A 19,342-nucleotide genomic window follows, 5' to 3' on the forward strand; every position below is an offset into this window, starting at 1 on the left:
ATTTGCAAATAATTATTGAAAAAAGACGAGAAAAAAATGCTCTTAACAGAAAGTACAACAAGCAAACATATTCCATGCTTTTGTATTGTTCCAGAACGAGCCTGCTGATCAAACCCATTCAGTAACGGGAAGTGACTCACATTTGGTACATGACCCTTAATGATGCAGTTTTGACATATCTAATAAATATAAAATCATTGCTTTAAAGCAACATGTAGAGTAAAGAGAGAGGGGCAATGGTTAATGATCAGTTTGGAAGTACAGAGAAAGTCGGTCAATATTGATGAACAGAGCCAAATGATGCGGATCACAAAAAGATTCGGAATTCCCATCATCACCCTGCCGGTATTAAACCAATGTCGCAGCTTTATGACGTCCTCTTTACCCGCTACCCGAGAGGAGGATTTGGTGCGTTTGACTCACTGCTGACACAATCTGCACAAATAATCAAACATCTTAAGTTTTTATTGAATCAGACCTTACTGTTTATGATGAATAATAACTCTACTTTTATGTCTCCAATATATTGCAGAACTTTAAGTTCGCCATCCATCGCAAATCTACAATGGCCGAGGAAGGGTGAGCATGACGCTGCTTTCAGCTAACCAGTGCGTTTGGAAATGGAGAATATAAGTAGTTGGACTCATAAGACCCGACTATTAAACAATAAGGAGATGTATAGCTAAAGCTTTGAGAAGCTGCGTGTATTCTCATAGGTTTAAAGCTTCGAATGACGCTTGGCACAAGCTACGAGGCTGGCAAAGCTGAGATGTACATTCAGAATTACATACAAGTCTGATGGGATCTGTTTGAAAAGAATGACTTAAATGCGGATACAAGGTTTACAGAGGGAGGTATTTAAGATTAGGGTGCCTTTAAATTAACCCTCTATGAACAAATGAAGTTGCAATCCATAAACAATAAGGGGACAGATGGGTGGATACTCGTTATGCGACTTACTGGATATTCATTCATAATCATAAAACTGTTTTTCATACTCTGCCCGTTACGATAACAAATGTTGCTGGGTGATAAATTGTCCCAGAAGATTTTGGAATCATTCCGGGATTGTATTTGTTGCTGCTGTTACGCCAGGATTCTCTCTCAAAAAAAAAAATCAGTCTTAATTGGTTTTTATCCTGGTAAAAAACAAAACAAAACACGATACCATTGTTGTTTTACCACTAGTACAGTGGTAATGGCATAACAATGCAAGTTCAACATTTAAACACTAAATAATTCTAGTGAATGTTTAACACTGGAACTGGAAGACATTTTAAATATCCAAGCAAAGCAGAAACAACAAATACAAATTGGGAAGTCTCTCTAAATAACTTTTGATGGAGAGAAAGAATGAAGAGTGTTTTTAATTTATCATAGAATGAATTGACTTATTGGGTCTTGTGAGGCCGTATCGGGTGACTTTTAACAGCACTTGCTGTAATCCTACAACAAATGATGGAGTTAACATTGTGACATTTGCTTCATCTTATACAAGAAGCACAGCTAGCTTTACAAACAAAATCTGTGTGTGTAGTGTACTGTCTCTTCTTTATTTGAAACGCATCACTGGGACTGGAAGTGTAAACGGTGCACCTAGTGTTTGCCAAAAAAAAGAAAAAAAATCATTTTCTGAGATTTGACTGACCTGTCGACAGGCTGTCCATCTAAATGAAAATTAATCCACGTTTAATTTCTTGTTCCTTCTGTAATTAGCGTAGATTATTTTTGCTTTTTATGTTCTGATGGCTGTAAGCTAACTGTAAATAGGAAAAACAAATAAAATGTGCTCCAGTGCCAGCGTTTAAGGTCCAGTGGGTCTTAAGACTTAAGCTTTTCTGAGCTCTGCTTAAGTGATGATTCAGTTCTTTGTCGGATACCCCTTCACTCTACAATGAGTGAGATTTTCCGTCTGATGTGCTAGAAGCTCAGTAACGCGCAAATTTCTCAAACGTGAAGTTGAAGATACTTTAAAAAAAAACAAAAAAAAAAGCTTTCTTCTTCTTGATAGCACTGCTGCCGGAGGTGTGATGGATGTCAACACCGCTCTCCCCGAAGTGCTGAAGACCGCACTCATCCACGACGGCCTTGCACGTGGAATCCGTGAGGCTGCCAAGGCTCTGGACAAGTGAGTGGAAACGCCTTAGGAAATGGCACAAAAAAAATTCTGTATCAGCCTACTTAAAAAAAAAAAAAAGATTATCCTAAAACCTTAAGCCATGTCATAAAAACAATGCTTGGATAGAATGTGTAAGCAGGGGTGTTGTAGCTTGGCTTTTCCAGAGCTGACAGTGAAGGTCAGATATCCAAAGAAAAGTTTTATTTGCTGAAGCGTGGCAGATATTTCAGATGGTAGAGTTTAAGGAATTGTGCTGCTGTATCAGTGATGATAACTTGGCTCCCTCTACTGAACTTTGTGAGGAGATTGCCTCTGTTACCCAAATTCTGTCTGAGATGCAGTCCAGCACACAGCGTGTAGTTACATCTCATCCTGCCAGGATTTGATCGCACAAAAGTGTTTCTGTCACAGAAAATCGTGGGACCTCTATCAATCAGTGACGAGCCTGTTTCAGGCTGTTTTGCTCCAATTACATTTGCTTTGATATTCCTTCATGCCCCCACCCTCCTTTGGCAAAGAACTACATTTAACCTGGCACTTGACTTAATGTAATGTTTTGATTGTTGATTCTATGTTGCATGGCTTTGTGTTTTTGTTTAGGATGCAAAGCACTTTGAAATGCCTTGCTGCTGAAATGTGCTATACAAATAAAATTTGATTGATTAATCTAGAATTTTCTGACAAGACTTTTGCTCTTTAGTGCTGCAATGATTAGCTGCTTTTGTTCTTTTCCTAACATGGAAAGTGTTGTCACCCCATGTCATATGTGCCATTTTTGTTTTTATGCCTTCTTACATCTTAGTAATACTCTTCTGCTTTTTGCAGACGTCAGGCCCATCTCTGCGTTCTGGCTGCCAACTGTGACGAGCCCATGTACGTCAAGCTGGTGGAGGCCCTGTGCGCCGAACATCAGATCAACCTGATCAAGGTAAGCGATTGGTTTATCGAGGCAGATGTTGGATTCTTCCATGTTTTGTGAAAGGTACTTCTGTGTCAGTGATGACAACTTGGCTCCCTCTACTGAACCCTGTGAGGAGATTGCCTTTGTTACCCAATTTTGATCTGAGATGCAGTCCAGTACACATGGCTTTTATTTCATCATTACTTGGATTTCTTTGTACAATATGGAAACCGATAAGCTGACGTTTATTCCCGTCGTGTGACTATGTCGCCATTTATTATTTCGTAGGTTGACGACAACAAGAAGCTCGGCGAGTGGGTCGGACTTTGCAAGATCGACCGCGAAGGAAAACCCCGCAAGGTGGTGGGCTGCAGCTGCGTTGTCGTCAAGGTAAAGGCTTGGTTTCTTTGTTGATGAAAAAGGAGTTCTTTGCTTAAATTTGTGTGTAAAGTATTGTTAAGCCTACGAGTGTAAAGATCTAGCGTATTGTAAAGTCCAGAAGGCATTAGATGAGGTCAGCCAGTCAAGTGAAGGTGCTGTGCATTATGCTATGCAGCTGTCTGATTACTGGCGAGATAAAAGCCACAGTACGAGCCCCATCATCTCGCTGTGATATCTGGGGTCCCTTTAAATGGCGACATGCGCTGTACGATGCAGCAGTACTGTTAACGTCTCGTGTATGCCTGCAGCTGTTGAAGCTTAATTCACCGTGGAAATGCAACACCAACTTAGTTCTTGTTTTCTGTGCAGGATTACGGCAAAGAGTCTCAAGCCAAGGATGTGATTGAAGAATACTTCAAATCCAAGAAGTGAGATGTTAATAAAATGTGGAAATGAATTTGCCTCTGGTGTTTTACTTCCAACTCTTCTTGGCACTTACAGACTGGTTGCTGTATGTCAAGCATCGTCTACATAGAACTGCACTGGATCCATGTCCAGGGTTACATGCTCTGATCATAATTCAAAGATCTTACTTTGAAATGCTTATTACATTATTGAGGGTGTCGTGTTTTGTCACTTGAATGCTGTTGTGTTGCTTAGGAAAGGAGGCATTCAGAATCACAAATTTAAAAAAAGAAACCAGACCCAGAGATCAAATCCTTACAATTTAATTTCTGACAAAACCCAAAACATCCACTGTCCTTGAAATTTATTGGAAATAATTTACATAAGTTTTTACCACAGATTGCATTTTTAATAGCAAGTTAACCGCCAGGAAGAAAACCTTAGAAAAACATGTCCCCCATTATACATTATGGACTCTACAGAGATTCCTTCAGATTAATAATTTTCAGGGGAAGGTACATCCAGGTGAGACGTCTTCCTTTCGCTCTGTGTGCTGGGAAAAAAAAAAGGGATCTTGAACAGGAACATCCCAGGAAGTCTTCATCCTTGGGTTTCCAGTTAAGCTGCATGAACAAAACTTCACTTTTTTAATTTTTTTTTTACATATATAGATCCATAGCAGGAGGGCTGAACAGGGCTTCCTTATCACCTTCAACTTAAGACTGTTTAGAGTTCATCAATCCAGACGTTCAAAAAGACAGGAGAAAGAGAGATCAAACCATTGCAGTCTAACGTGTTCTTAAATAGTTGTACAAAAGAAGGCTGCTTGTTTCCATCAACATTGCATGAGTCCATTTCGCCGTGGTAGTTTACAGGTATTCGAACTCCAGTGCTTGGTGTAATGCCAGCAGGTCAGAGTGACTGGATATCCTCCAGAAAGGCATGTTGTGCTGTGAAGCAGACGCACAAGGTTAAAACCAGAAGCCGTTTCCATGGCTGCTTACCACCACCTCAACTCATGCAAGCTACGCTACTGTAGCTTGGAGCTGCTTGCTATGCGATGGCACCACAAACAAAAACCCATGCAGCACTAACATTAGTGGGAAATGTGCTTGTCACCTTCTGCTCGGGGAGTTACTCGAAACTAGTTTTGACGGATGGCGAGGAGCCAGAAATATTAACGCGAATGTATAACTTAAAATAATTTTGTATTTTTCTGTGCTGCACTCTAAAACTTAAACTTTTATGGCTCGCTTGCTGCTTTTGATGGTTAAGGCTGACAAAATAAATTGATGTGCTGCTTCAGAAAGGAACTAAAATTCTGAAATCTGTGCTTTTAACGGTGCATAAACATTTTAATTAGAAATTCAATATTTAATAAGACATAGAGATCAATGCATCATTGAAATTATACATTTATTGGATGCATTTTCTATTTTATTTAAATTGACACTGTTTATTTAATAACTTGAGTATTGAATGGTCAGGGTATGCCCTATAAGATGGTTGATTCCTTCACCTAATAGGAAACAGAAATCATACTAGCTTCTGTTCTCAAGCATAAAATCCAGCAAATAACACAATCCTACAGGTATTTTTTTAAAAACCTATAAGCACTATACATTAAAGTTTTATGCTCATTAGAGGCTTTTAGCTTTCAGCAACTGAGTGGAAACCAAATCTTGACTGCACACGACTTCATGTTGAAAACAGAACCACTGAATTTCCAAGACACTGGAAACTGTGGGAGTGTCTTAATTCTAACTTTAAAAAAAAAAAGAGAAGTGACAAGAAAACAACCCGGTCTTTAAAACAATCCCAGCTCCAAGCATCACAAATAAAATCTCAAGCTGGATGGATTTTTATTCAAAAAAGAAAACATCTCTAATTTAACTAGAGTAAACCAGTACTAACAAAATGGGTTGTTTTTTTTTACTAGTAATTCCTTATTGTGGTAAATTACAGCAGAAGTCAAACGCATTACATCACTGGAACAAAAGCAGCATAAACACGCATGTTCAAAGCTTGGCTGCTGTGTATACTTGGGCAGGCGGTCACTTAAATTTTGACCAGAAACATGTTCCAAAACGTTAACTTAAAAATATAGTTTGTGACGCTACAAGCACCGGGCAGTGGTCGGCACGTTCACGGTACGACATCGATTAAAACGCCATGGTGTTTTAATCCTGAACATACACTCAGAACATTCATGATCTGAAAGTTTTTACTTAAAGAAGCAACATTTATTTCTACAGCTGCAGTTAAGATATTCCCAATCTTTATCATCACGTGATGAATGTTAGAGTTAAGAAACAATATAAACGAGTACATTTTTTACTTTTCTTACGTTGATAAAATAACACAAGTTTGAGAAGTTTTTGGTTTATTCCAGCGCATTCGCAGATGTGAGTAGGTTGCATTCTCGTTTCAAAATGAAAAAGCTGTAGATTTTGCCAGTTGCTTCGTACGCCAGTTGCCTAACTGCAATTAGCAAAACCAGGCTGTAGCAATGCGTTTCTCTGTATGTTTTGCCTTTAAGCACAATGACGCAAACAAGTAATTTAGTAATAAATTGAATTACTTGTCTGTTCAGGCCTGCTTGGTAAACTCTTAACTTCATTGGACGTGCTTGCATTTCTGACTCGTGTTGCTTTTAAGACTGTAAACCAGTTTCTTGCCGAAAGCGCCAAAGCATACTCAATTAGCCAAGCTTTGCTCTTCAGTATTCACTCTTTAACAGTTGCAATGAAGTTATCCCAGCACACTGTCAAACAAAGAAGCCAGTCGACCAGAGAAAGTCAGAGACCAACACAAAAACCGCTGCAGCAAAGAAAGGCAGGTTTTGTCCAATCAGCTCACGCTGTGCAGAGTTGGCGGATTGGAGGGAGCACGCGGTAAGGTTGCGGTTCCATTACCTTTTTGGCCGCCTGTTCCTCTTCCACACCGTCCCCAATTACAACATACACTACTTTCCTGCCAAACCTTTGCATTATGCGCTCAAAGCAACTCTCTTTTCCTGCAAAAAACAAATGAACAAGGGGGAAGGAAGGAGGGTAACATGGTCAGAGGGGTCAAAGCTCAGAAGCTGTTTGTTTACCTGGCTGGCGGCATGCTCTTCATCCTTCCCATCGCCAATCACAACATATGTAATGTTAGTGCCAAAGCGGGAGACTATACGCTCAAAACAGCTCTCTTTGCCTGGAGACAAACAGACGGCTTTCACAGGTTTTTCATTTGTTTAGATAGATGTAAAAAGAAACACAGGAAGGATGCATCCAGATACATAGATTAAAGAAAAGCGTCTTTTTTTCATACGATGCTGTTTTTTTGGGGGGTTTTTTATCAATTAGGAAACATAAAAATTAGCAACTGAACACACCGGTACTGGGTTTTAGCTGACTTCACCGTGATTTTGTCACTCATCTTTGGAATTTATACCTTAATTAACAGAATGAACATCCAGTGTGGAATTATTGCCTTATTTACACAACTTTTCTTCTTCAGTCTCGTCTCACCGTCATATTATTTTTGCTTTTTCCCCAAATTATTTTCTACTCTTCTTATTTTCTCTCCACTTAAAAATATTCATCTTGGGGTTTTGTTTAGCCTTCTCACTCAAAGAAAGTGTAGATTATTAAACTCTGTACTCGTCTCCTTTGAACTCTCTCTCTCTCTCTCTCTCTCTATATATATATATATATATATATATATATATATATATATATATATATATATATATATATATATATATATATTTCCACTGTCTGACTTTATGTTTTCAAATGCAAAGATCATGCCAAGACCTAGAAAGTGATGGATATTTAAGTTTCTATACATTAATTCACTATAGTGAAGTGAAATGACGTAATACATGCATTTTAAGGCAGCATCTGAAACACAATGCCTTCCTGTGGGACATCATGGAAAAAAATGTCAGTGAAGATAAGAGACTTGTGGCCTACAAAATTATAACTTCAGTCAAACAATGAATCCAGGTACCCTAACATTCAGGAAGTAGAAGGTTTCTGTGCCCCATAAATGAACGTTTTGGTGCAAAATGTTTATTTCAAGCCACGTAACAAAAGCAAAAGACTCCGACGATGCAAATCGACGCTGGCAAGAGGTGTCATTGTTTAAAGTGAAACGAATCCTAAATCTACTGAGATGAACTGACAAGTCAACAATAAGAACATCCTAACTGAGCTAAAACAGTAAAGGTTCGGTTTGATTTAATGCCCAACAGAAGAAGGGATTTGACTTGTAGTGCACCGTATATAAATATCTGATTTAAAATCTGAATGCTTGTCCAGAATTTCTTTTTAATCACACTTCCAGTTGTTTTGCTGTAAATACGAGCATGTCTAAATCAGTAGCAATTTTTTCGGAGCTTTTTCTCAACGTAAAAATCCAACAGACTTACTTGAATTGTCCTTCTCATTTTTGAGAGTGGCTTTTCTTGTCATTTCTTGTCATCTTTACCAGGACATCTAACAAATCTCAGCGTGATGTATTTCACGTTTATTAATCAGGGATAATGATTTTGAGTTATCAACTTTCCGGTCAAGATTAGGGCTGAAAAGCTGAAATCTGGTCATCAGCCAATTCTTTGGTACATCTCTATTTTAATAATAACAAGATCTGACTGTTTGGAGGAGAAAAGAGAACAAAAAAATGACTCAGGACTTTTGTACAAGGTTATTTACACTTTGGTTTTGTTGAAAATGATGTCATTCATTCCACAAAACAAAGAAAAACATAATAGATACCCTTTATTGGACTCTAAAGTTTCTCATATTTCACGTTCTGTGCTATTTGATGTGAGCCAGGCAGAATGTGTGTGGTGGTTCCTGTGTGCGTGTGTGTGTGTGTGATTCTCACCTATTTTTGTAGCACTGTAAATGTTTTCAATGGGGAAAACCGATCCAAGACTATACAGAAGAACCTTCGCCAGCGCCGGTATGAGCTGCGTCGTTGTCACCAACACATTTACACAGTTACTCCTGCAGGCGAGAGGGACATGAAAGCACCGTTAATGGATAACGGAGGCTGATTATTGAATAAATGCATTTTTTCATTTTTTTTTTATTTATGCTCTTCGAATCAGATGCAATGCATCGACCGTCTTCAGCAAGAAGAAACGATGTTGCTCAGAATGTGAGTGAAAGAGTGACCGTGAAAAACGTATGCGAACCTTGAGCTTATGATGGACAAGGACTTGAGTGCGTGGGTGAGCCAGGAATCGGTCAGAGCCTCCACCTCTGCTCTTAGCTGCAGCCAGGCATCTCTCTTCGCAGGGCCCAGCAGACCTTTTAAAGCAACAAATTAAAGGTAAATGTTTTCTTTTTTCTTTTTTTTTTTTAAGAATCCAGCATTAAAACAATTGTTCTACCCTGGAAAAAGAACTATTCAAAATGAAACCCCAGAAAGATGCATTACATTTATGCCGGTGATGAGTGTGTGTGAACAAAAAACAAAAAACCCCTTCTTGAACAATGTCTCCTTTCAACTAGTGACCAAGAGATTCCATGTTAATTGGCTTACCCCCTACATTGTTTTTGTATGTGCTATACAACTCTTTGACCCGTCGGTAGCGGAAGGCCAGCTTCCTCATCCAGTCGACCCCACCGCGGACCCCCGTAGCCAGGCACAGGTTGGCGCTGGTTGCAGCTGCATGGAAGCCATCAGTTGCAAAACTGTAAGTACTGTCAATAATAATGATATGTTTTATTTAAAAAGTCTGCTCTGTTAAAAAGAAAAAGCTTAATTATTATTATTAGTCATGGAAAAGTGATTTGCACAAAGTAATTTAGGAACCAGAGAGCTAACAAAAGACAGAGTTTCACCCAGGCAATGAGAGCTACATGCAGTAGCTATTTTATTTTTTTTTTTAAAGTTAAATATTACATAATCACCTTAAGTCTTGGCCATTGTCATCTGAAGACACATCATCAATATGCACCTGATCACATTCCTGCATTCACAAACAAACACATAAATGAGACAATTATACCACAGAGAACAAAATGTTATGCCACATTCTATCCCCCAATCCGTCAGAGTTGATGGATGGAGATAAATTCAAAACAATTAACATGGGGTCAAAGGTCAGACAAGTGCAGCTTGAACCAACAGGAACTTGTAAAGCACACAGCCGGAGTTACAGTAGCAAGGATCAAAGCCTATGAAGCGTCTTCATATTGTTTGTGTCAAAATAACCCAATCAAAGTTCTGATCAAAATTCAACTGTGAATATGTGACAAGACTTGAAAATTTACAGATGATGCTTATACAATCCGACTCAGCTTCAGTTACTTTTCCAAAAAACTAAATAAAAAATTTCAGTCACACCGGCCCCATTAAGTACATTAGAATGTGTCTAAAGTTATTGTTTTTCTGCAGAGCCCTTCACTAATTGAAATAAAATTAGTGGGGTTTTTTTTTAACCACAAGAGGGCAGTAGTAGTATATTTACACATAAAATGTCTGACGTATGCCCTTGTGCTAAATTCATAGGCCAGTCATCTTAAATATATTTGATTGTTTTTTGTGTCATCTCTCACCTCCAGGTCATTAAAGAATAAGTGTGTGTCAGCCATGCTGAAGATCATCTCTTCCATCCGCAGACCAAGTGTGACTGCCATCGGAGGGTCCTGAAAAAGCAGAAAACACAACAAAGATTAAAAAGAACAATTTTATCATCTCCAGTCCAGTCGTTAAAAAATAAATAACATTTTACAATCAGCACCCTTTTCCAATTCACACCTCTGCCCTCCACCCACTGCTGGAGTTGGTACACTCTGCTCATCACACCAGACGGTGACAGACAAGCTGCACTTGCCCTGTCCCATCAACATTCCTGAAACTTGCAGGAGGGGGTGCGGGGGGAGAACAGGGTGAGCAAAATGAAGTGTGTGCGTCCCCTCCTGTGCGTACTGCAGAGAGTCGGTACCCTCGGAGGCAGATGCTTTAGTTTATTTGGTATGTGAATGGTTTGCGTGCGTGTGTGTGTGTGTGTGTTTGGGAGAACGCAGTCTGCCCTGCCAGCCCGGGGCTCAGCTGCAAAAACCATCATCTGTGATGGGTCAGCGCGGGTCGACAGCTTGCTGCACAATTCGCTGACACTATCAGATGACTAGAATAGAAAGATACTTACAGGAGGGTGAGTGAAAGTTAAAAAGAGGGAAACTTTCACAGACAACATTTGTGGGGCTGAGAATAAATAGAAAAATAATGAAATATACAAGAGTACTGAGTGTACTCACTTTTGAGTCAGTAAGATTATAATTATTTCAATGGAGAAATAGCCAACTACGTGCTTTGTGCTGTCCATTAAAGTCCAAATTGTTTGATCTTTCTGTCAAAAATATGTTTCCTTCCCTCATAATCTTAAAAAAAATAAATAATTCAAGTTCGGTTGCACGTTGCATCAAGCTGCAGCTGAGACATAAAGAGTTTGATATAAATGTGACTGATATCCCCAAAAGCTGTTCATGAGAGTGAATTGAAGTCTTGTTGCTTCTGAATCAGTAGAGTAAATTATATTTTGGGATTGATGCAAACAAAAGCCAAATTAGTCACATTAATAGAAGGCGAGAAAATGCTAAGCACGTTTCTCAATTCAAAACATTGAATTATCATAAATGTTTTCATCCTAATAAAAATTTTCAAAAGCAGTTTTAGTTTACTCTCTCAAGAAATGAAAGCTCGGGGGTCACAAGTTGCTTATGCATTTCCTCTTGAATCAGTTCAGTTCCAAACAAAATCCACGTAGTTTGAAATAATAAAGTGCGTCACTCCGATCATCTTGAGAAAATGTGTTTGAGCTGAACAAAACAAAACCAGTGTCCTCTTTCTTAACGTTGAGCCTCGAAAACTATTTTCTATGTTCACTTTTTGTAAAATGTCATAAAATGTCTGACATATAAGGTTATGATAAGGTTGTAGCCTCAACATGAAGCCAGCCTGACCAATCCTGCCCTATATTTGTCATTTATGACCAGGCCATGCTGGAGTGTGTGTGTAACATGTCACGGATGTGCTGCCACTTCAACAATAAACCACCAACCGCCACACTAAGGCAATTCTGTATTTGCCCACAACAGTTGGAAACCTCTCGCACCTTGTTATGCCTAACGGAGAGTGCATCGAGTTAACGGTACGCCCCGAAAGACATTGAGTCAATCTCATTACCAGACTGCAGACCTCAAGCTAAAACTTTTCCTGATTGTTTCTCCACAATAAGTGTGGGAGAAACCAAGCTGGATCAACCGCTAAGTCCACATGTGTTTCCATGTCTCACCCCCACACTCTACCAATTTACAACTCATCAGGACGTTTCTCATACCCATTAAATGTAATTTGCCAAACATTAAACGAGGGAAAAAAAAAAAAAGAAAAAATACTGCACGAATGCAAAGTACTTCTGTGCCCACAAAACTGCATCTGTAAAACTTCTGAACTGCCAGGGGGTTTCATGCCAGTTTGGCTTCACACTGTGTGTGTGTGTGTGTGTGTTCTGCCAGTTTTTGTTTTGCTGCCAACAGGATCAGAATATTAGACCTGAGCAGGTTTTAAAAGCCTTTTGCAGGCTGGCTGCTGTAGCCGCAGTCGTGCACACAGGAACAACGTCGCCCAGTAAATAAATGTAACCCGGGCCACAAAGCATGATCCGAGATCAGAGCCAGGAGCTGTTAAAATAAAGGGAAGTATAAACAGTGTAGCCGGTGTGTGATAAAGTGAGACCACCAAATAAGTTTAGAGAAAATTGAAATAAGCATTACTCAAAGTAAGAAATTAGCACATAATTTTCATTGGTTGTGATTAAACTAATGAAGGCATTGACAGTTATGAATAGCTTCATTTAAAGGCTAATTTTACTGTGTATGTGATCATAAATTGACCGTAACATTCCTGGAACTTTTAATGTAACACAAGTAATCTACTGAGAGAAATAAAGGCACATCGAGGACTCGTTCTGTTATTTTTGAGTACATTTTGTGTAGTCTTGGACTCTCGTCTCAGAGCTGGTGAATTTTCCTTCGAACTGCTCTCGGGGTAAAACAGGACCAGGTGCTCACTTAGCGTTAGCTCTGTCTCCGCTGCCAAAAAGTAGCGCTTGACATAGAAATGCTTCTACCAGTTCTTCTACAAAAAAAAACTGTTGCATCTCTATAATAGCATAAGCTCCAGGCACACAGTAAATACATAGAGCTGTTATCACAGTTTAACAGATTTTGACTGTGTGTGTGTGTGTGTGTGTGTGTGTGTGCGTGTGTGTGTGTGTGTGTGTGTGTGTGTGTGTGTGTGTGTGTGTGTGTGTGTGTGTGTGTGTGTGTGTGTGAGTGTGGGTGTGGGGGTGTGTGTGTGTGTGTAAACATTGTGTTTTAATAATCGCCAGCTGCTCTAAATCAGCCTGTGTAGCTCACGTTTGCAGTGGTGTTTATAAATTCCAATTAGTTAAAAATTAGTCTGGTGATAATATAACAACAGTTATTGTGGAGAAGCGATGTTTTGCATCTTGAACGTTTTTTTTTATTTTTACATTTAATCAAATTAAACCCTCAAACGTCATTGTATTATGTTAGTATTTTATGAAGTTGACCAACATAAAGCAGCCCATAAATGAGAAGGGAAATTAACTTTAAAAAAAAAAAAGCATCTTATGTGTTCATCCTTCTTAAGTTAACACTTTTAAAGAAACACCTTTTGTTGCTGTATTTACAGCGGCTGTTTTTGCTAACTCTGTCAGTTTTCCCCCCATAAAATAACCTCGTGTTGAGATCCATCTTCCTATAAACTCTGAGCACATTTCTCGTGTCTGCTAAAGAAAAGCATTCCTGCAGCATGATGCTGCCACCACCAGTTTTCTCCCCACCACACAAAGCATTTTACATGTAAGCCAAAAAGTAAAATGCTAATCTCATCTGACCACAGCAACTTCCTCCTTCCTTTGTCTATAAGACAATGGCAAAATGATCCAAAATGTAATGCAAGAGATGGCTTTAGTGTTGTGTTAGTACGCCTTTGTGCAAGACCTGAGCAAACCAGCTCATAACTGCATTTGTAATAGGATCAGTGTGTCTATGGTGGTTCTACTTTAGTAGGGAAGCTCTATCAGCGACAGATAGGCACATCTTTAACATTTTACCTATTTCCCCCCCCAAACTGACTGAGATCGTTCAGTCTGGATAGAAAGATTTTTCCAGGAGAAACCGACGGTGATGTAATTCTATCAGATTATGAAAACGGTGTCATACGTACCTTGCCGTATTTCTGCGCATAGGAGCCTGTGAGCAAAGAATGGAAGACGATGATCGTCTCATCTAGATCCCACACAAACACTCTCTGCAGAACCAAACGAAAGAGATAAAGTATTTCACAACAACCAAAAAAAAAAAAAATTTAAGTTTTGCCTTTATACTTTTATTGTACAAGACACTGAAAACTGTTCCATGTCCCTTATCCTTTGTATTGTAGTGAACAGTAAGCAGGTTGGATAAAAATCAAACGAAATACCATATTTCCATTGAGATTTGAAGAGATTGTTTATTCAGAACTCCAAGTACTCTGTGAGAGCGAGTTCTTTAGTTCTTTACCTCCAGGTCACTGTCAGGGGGAGGAGAAGGGTTGTTTTTGCGGCCCCTGCCGCGAGACTTGGACCCCCCACTCCGGCAGGCTCTGTCGTCCAGCTCTTTGATGGGCGTGGAGGGGCTCTGCACTGTATCAAAGTCCCCTGAGAGCGAGTACAGACACACAGAAAATGTGCTTGAAACATTTCATATTTGGAAATCCTCCCAAATCTCCCTCAAAACTACACAAGCAATCAAACTGCGTCCAGTGCACTGGAAAGCAATAATGTGGTTAGAGCTGATTTCACAAGTGTTCTGTTGCTCTAAATCAGACTTGTACGGCCTGTCAAATTTAATAATTCAATGCAACTGGAACGCCAGATCAACTTAAAAGAAAGCAGGAAACCTAAAAAAAGAACAATTGGTCGTTTCGACAAATTTCGGGATAATGAGAACGTGTGAAGGATTAGCAAAACGGGAAAGACAAAACTTGTGCGATCTGATTGTTCTTGCACAGATACTGCGTGTGTGTCTGCAAAGGAATACAGAAGAATGCGCACAAAGACACACACACACACGCACGCACACGCACGCACGCACACACACACATTCTTCCACACGAGCTCGCCCTCCCACTGCCATATGCTCCTACTGCTGCCTGGTAACTAGAACCAGACCTTAAGCTTCGACTCTCATATTGTTATGTCTCAATCTGAGTGGAAAGGGAGAGTGTGAGAGTGGGGGTGGATAACAAAGACACACACTACATGTGACGGACGACAACAACAACAACAAGAAAAAGAACAGATACACACTGGAGCTGCTTGGGAGATTGAGGAAAAAGTGAGAAGGCTAAAGAAAGGGGGAAAAGTCAGTGACAGCAAGAATGATAAGCTTTTCTAATCAGTGATTCTGAATTACGGCCAAGACAAACCAAAGTCAAACAAGGAAAAAAAAAAAAAAAGAAAACGGTGCAGTTGAATCTAAAGTTATGTTTTTAGGCACAGTTTGGTATACTTTTTAGCACACACATGCATACATGTACAATATTTAGCATTAGCTGATTGGAAATAAAAATGTGACCCAGTGGGTAGAGCATGGTTTTGATCTTTGTTACGCTAACTTTTTTCGGGCTTTTCTGCAAATTCTTTTCTGCAACTTCTGTTGCAATGGATTACAGTAATCTTGTTGACTCAATCAACTTGTTGTCACGGCGTCACTTGAACGTAAAGTTGTTATTAAATACTTTTCTCTTGGCTGTTTAAATTATTCTTCCTCTGCAGCCCCTATATTTTGAGGTTTATCTCATTTGTAGATGCTGCCTCTAAACTATTTTGCCATATATATATATATATATATATATATATATATATATATATATATATATATATATATATATATATATATATATATATATTTTTTAAAAATATATATATATATATATATATATATATATATATATATATACTTTTTGTAAAACATATTTTGATCTAATTATTAAATTTTGCTGCAAAAATCCACTTGAAACCTTATTGACATAAAAATCTGCAAGGGTGTGAAGAAGTGTCTGATTCCCTTTTTTTTGCACGCTTCAGAATTTCAGAACATCATGTCAATTTAAATGTTACTCATACACAAAACAAGAAGACACAAAACGCATCTAAATCTTGTCTTACTGCCTCCCTTGTTTCTCACATTTCGATTTAGCTAGACTTTAAAGCACTTTGGTCAAACTCCCAGACGTGTTAGGGAACCTTACAAACCTGGGTGAATCTCAGCAGCCTGTCCGGTTATGGCAGGAGCGGGATCTTGCAGCTGGTAGGCTGCCGTGGAGCCGGTGCCATCCACGCTGTTGGAGGTCATGTATGACCCGTAGCTGGAAGGGGGGTAATACTGCCCATACTGGTTTTGGCCAAACGTCGTGTACGAGTGATAATCCTGCAGATGATAACGCTGATTGTGAGCACATAAACAGTAAAGACAAGAAGTACAAGAAGCAACATGCTTCGGTTTCCAGGAAATGGCCCAGACATCCTTCTGAGAGCGGATTTTACTAGTGTTCCCATCTCATTTCTCTAATCCTTCATTCCCTCCAGTCTTTACTTTATATTCCAGAGACAATCAAAGCCTTGTGCTTCTCCGTTTAAATGACCAAGTGGAGATGGGCACTTTTATGACTCAGCTCTCTAAAACTGTCAGTACATCCATCTCTGGAAGTCTTTATAAACTGCAGCATACCACATAAATGCACATAAACATTCTTGCACAGATGGTGTGTAGTCAAACAAAGAGTTGTACGCAAGTCTGTTCTCATATTCTACAATGTGGACAGACTTAATTGTTTTCTGCCAGACTCCAGTCCCTCCTTTTGGTCTTGTGCTTTTTTTCTTTTCTTTTTTTTAAATTCAGTAAAGCGTTTCCAATATGCAAGGGAACATTTTTGCTAGCTCACATTGAAATTGATCACCTAACCATAAACTTTAACCAGATTGACCAAAGCCTTAAAATCGATTATATTAAACAATTTGTCAATTTTTTTATGCTAAAATGCTTTTGTCCTCAAATTGGTGCCGTATCCCGAGTGTGGGCATTAAATCAAAACTGTCCTCACAACTTGAGAAATACAAGGGCACAAGCACACACACACTCACACACTCCACCCGCATTGGCCAAACTTCGGGCTTATTTTATTAACAACCACATCTATCAAAAGACATACATTAAAAACCCTCTTATTAGCATTTCTGTGCCAGAATACAATTTATCACGTGGACATAAATAAATATTGCAGGACAAAGCATTTTTTAACTGAGGCTAATGTTCTACTTCTTTCAAATGTTTCCCCAGGTTGCAAAATCGCTGCAAGATTTTATTTCTTCATTCTGCCGCGAAAGAACAAATCGCTTAGGTTTTCAAATATCTCGCAACTTAATCGACGTAAAATACTTTAGCTTTACGACGGACATCAAATCAGTCAAACAATTATGTACAGTTATGGAGCACCATGCGGGAAAGCGAATGCTGATGTACTAGACTGATAAATACTGTGTGTGTGCTTGCATGGTACCTGCTGTGTGGCAGTGTAGTTGGCAGGGTTGGACACAGAGTTGTTGGTGGCGTAGAGGCCTGACGAAGGAGTGAAACTGGAACCTTTGAAAACAAAATACAAGAACAGAAAAAGTGGAACCGAAAACCTTTGCGAAGAGGTAATCTTACTGCTAGAGCCCGCCAGAAGAGAAATATGTATGTTTCACTGAACTGACCTGTCATCTGATAGGGTGAGTAGGCAGTCTGTCCGGGCTGAGGTGTGGGGAAGCCGGGGCTGTAGCTGAGGCCAGTCTGGAGCGGAGACTGACTCTGAGTGAGGCTGCTCTCCGTCTTAATCCCAGGAAGCATCACACCCAGATCTGTGACGAGAACAAACAAAAACTGGTTATGCCGTTATCACTTTTATAAATATCTCTCTTGCAATGAGATTCACAGTAACTCTTTAGTTTTTGGGGGTTTTTTTCTCTCTGCTAGCATCAGTAAAACTGTTAAAATGCCTGGTGGGATTTGATGCTTCAGTATAAAGTGTCCTACAGTTTTAACTAGAACCAAAATTGGTAACACTTTATTTGAAGGGGTGTGTCGCGGCCCTCTATTTTCCAAAAGCCAAAATTCCAACAAAGGCCGTGGGTGTTAACAGGCGGTTTGATTTGAACGCACTTCCGACTTGATTTGATCTGAAAAAATATATTCTTTATTTCTTGTAAAAAATTAGCGACAAAATAATTACCAAAAATGTTCTACAACTTAGCCAAAAAGTAAACTTAATGTGACGTTTCAAAAAAGTGGTCAAAAAAATCATTTACAAAAACCTCCCGTCCACACACCAAACATTTGCCAAACAATGCCTCCACCAAGCACCCGGAGTGTTTTTAATTACTCAAATGAATGGGAGGGTCCAACCAATTACCAACATAATCTAATCAATTCAAATATACAAATTAACTACAGATTTTGGATCTAAACTAACTTAAATAAATTCTAACTTCCCAAAATGGAAAACTAAATTAGTAGAAATTACAATTTGCAAAATTTACATAAATGGCCACAACAGAGTGTGTATAAGACTGACATGACAATGTCATAAACATGACATAACACCTGTCATGAACATAAAGAAGTCTTTATGAATGTTTATGACAGTTGTCATAAAGTGTCATTCGGTAAATAATGACACTTTTAATGCAAAGTTGCTCTAAAAGTTGCATTAAACGTCCATTAAAAATGCCAACTTTGCGTGATTTTGTAAATTATGATAATTTAATGCAAAGTTGGCATTTTTAATGGACTTTCAATGCAACTTTTAGAGCAACTTTGCATTCAAAGTCAGAGACCAGAGTTCTCTCTTGCTTTTAGGAGAAGAAGAAACAATGAGATTCAATTTAATTCAGTTCAAAAAGAATTCATTGATCCCAAAGGGAAATTAAATTCTGTCCTGACCCCATGTCATCCAAGTATCTCCAAAGAGTCGCTGGAGATGGTGATGTATATCGGCCTCACGGCGGTCATGACACGCTAACAAGTCAGTTTCTGGGCACCAGAAACAATATTTCACAGAAAATGTTCTGGATGACATCATTAGCTGATGGTAAGCAATGCTAATCCATCTCATTTGCTTTTGCAGAAACTTTTTATATCTCTGTCTGGTGGTATGTTTAGAGAGACATTGGAGACGGCGATGGGATTCTTGCCCATTGCGATCAATGGTAACGATGGTTCGAACTTCCCTCTTCTCTCTCTGCTCTCTCTGCAAATTTGAGGTCATAGTTCAGGTTCTACTAGACGCTTTTGAGATGCTAATCACATGCTTTCGCTTGTGAAAAACAATACCTTGTTGCCACGGTTATGCATCATAACAACTATCCAGAAGTAAAGAAGTAAGAACAAAAAAAAAAACCTCCTAGCTGCACAGCTTCCAAA

The 19,342-nt window shown here is 39.1% G+C and overlaps 2 protein-coding genes and 3 non-coding genes across 11 annotated transcripts in view; 4 read left to right on the plus strand and 1 right to left on the minus strand.

Moving 5' to 3' along the window:
* The first annotated feature begins 326 nt into the window (after positions 1–326).
* On the plus strand, positions 327–3,858 carry rps12 (ribosomal protein S12). The gene is made up of 6 exons (XM_008397951.3): positions 327–408; positions 533–579; positions 2,012–2,128; positions 2,945–3,047; positions 3,309–3,410; positions 3,771–3,858. The coding sequence occupies exons 1-6, from the start codon at positions 370–372 to the stop codon at positions 3,831–3,833; spliced, it is 471 nt and encodes a 156-aa protein (XP_008396173.2). The 5' UTR covers positions 327–369; the 3' UTR covers positions 3,834–3,858.
* Positions 1,848–1,921, plus strand: LOC145549859 (small nucleolar RNA SNORD101). The gene has a single exon (XR_014085711.1). It is a non-coding gene; the product is annotated as a small nucleolar RNA SNORD101 (small nucleolar RNA).
* On the plus strand, positions 2,377–2,459 carry LOC145549862 (small nucleolar RNA SNORD100). Its single transcript, XR_014085714.1, has one exon. It is a non-coding gene; the product is annotated as a small nucleolar RNA SNORD100 (small nucleolar RNA).
* On the plus strand, positions 3,109–3,191 carry LOC145549863 (small nucleolar RNA SNORD100). Its single transcript, XR_014085715.1, has one exon. It is a non-coding gene; the product is annotated as a small nucleolar RNA SNORD100 (small nucleolar RNA).
* Positions 3,859–4,113: 255 nt separating the features above from the next.
* The window catches only part of eya4 (EYA transcriptional coactivator and phosphatase 4), a 48,868-nt gene continuing 33,639 nt past the window's right edge, over positions 4,114–19,342 (minus strand). For 4 of the 7 annotated variants that reach the window (XM_081602094.1, XM_008397954.3, XM_008397952.3 and 1 more), the window contains 12 exons: positions 17,638–17,781; positions 17,442–17,524; positions 16,138–16,312; positions 14,402–14,538; positions 14,067–14,150; positions 10,367–10,456; positions 9,719–9,777; positions 9,348–9,508; positions 8,998–9,112; positions 8,685–8,806; positions 6,722–6,822; positions 4,114–4,756 (listed from right to left, as the gene is read on the minus strand). In XM_081602094.1, the coding sequence (XP_081458220.1) occupies positions 4,676–4,756; positions 6,722–6,822; positions 8,685–8,806; positions 8,998–9,112; positions 9,348–9,508; positions 9,719–9,777; positions 10,367–10,456; positions 14,067–14,150; positions 14,402–14,538; positions 16,138–16,312; positions 17,442–17,524; positions 17,638–17,781 (1,352 nt within the window). In that variant the 3' untranslated portion in view covers positions 4,114–4,675. Of the gene's footprint in view, positions 4,757–6,721; positions 6,823–6,903; positions 7,005–8,684; positions 8,807–8,997; positions 9,113–9,347; positions 9,509–9,718; positions 9,778–10,366; positions 10,457–14,066; positions 14,151–14,401; positions 14,539–16,137; positions 16,313–17,441; positions 17,525–17,637; positions 17,782–19,342 lie in introns of all 7 variants that reach the window. The other 3 variants (XM_081602095.1, XM_008397953.3, XR_532460.3) reach the window with 2 other exon arrangements.

The sequence above is a fragment of the Poecilia reticulata genome, chromosome 21, assembly GCF_904066995.2.
Source record: "Poecilia reticulata chromosome 21, P_reticulata-male-v2, whole genome shotgun sequence".
Taxonomy (NCBI): Eukaryota; Metazoa; Chordata; class Actinopteri; order Cyprinodontiformes; family Poeciliidae; genus Poecilia; species Poecilia reticulata.

What these genes read in the sequence shown, in the direction of transcription:
- rps12 (XM_008397951.3), top strand. Translation starts at nt 370, where the DNA reads ATGACGTCCTCTTTACCCGCTACCCGAGAGGAGGATTTG. An exon ending in CTACCCGAGAGGAGGATTTG is followed by an intron (nt 409 to 532) that starts GTGCGTTTGACT and finishes AATATATTGCAG; the next exon opens with AACTTTAAGTTCGCCATCCA. An exon ending in TCTACAATGGCCGAGGAAGG is followed by an intron (nt 580 to 2,011) that starts GTGAGCATGACG and finishes TCTTCTTGATAG; the next exon opens with CACTGCTGCCGGAGGTGTGA.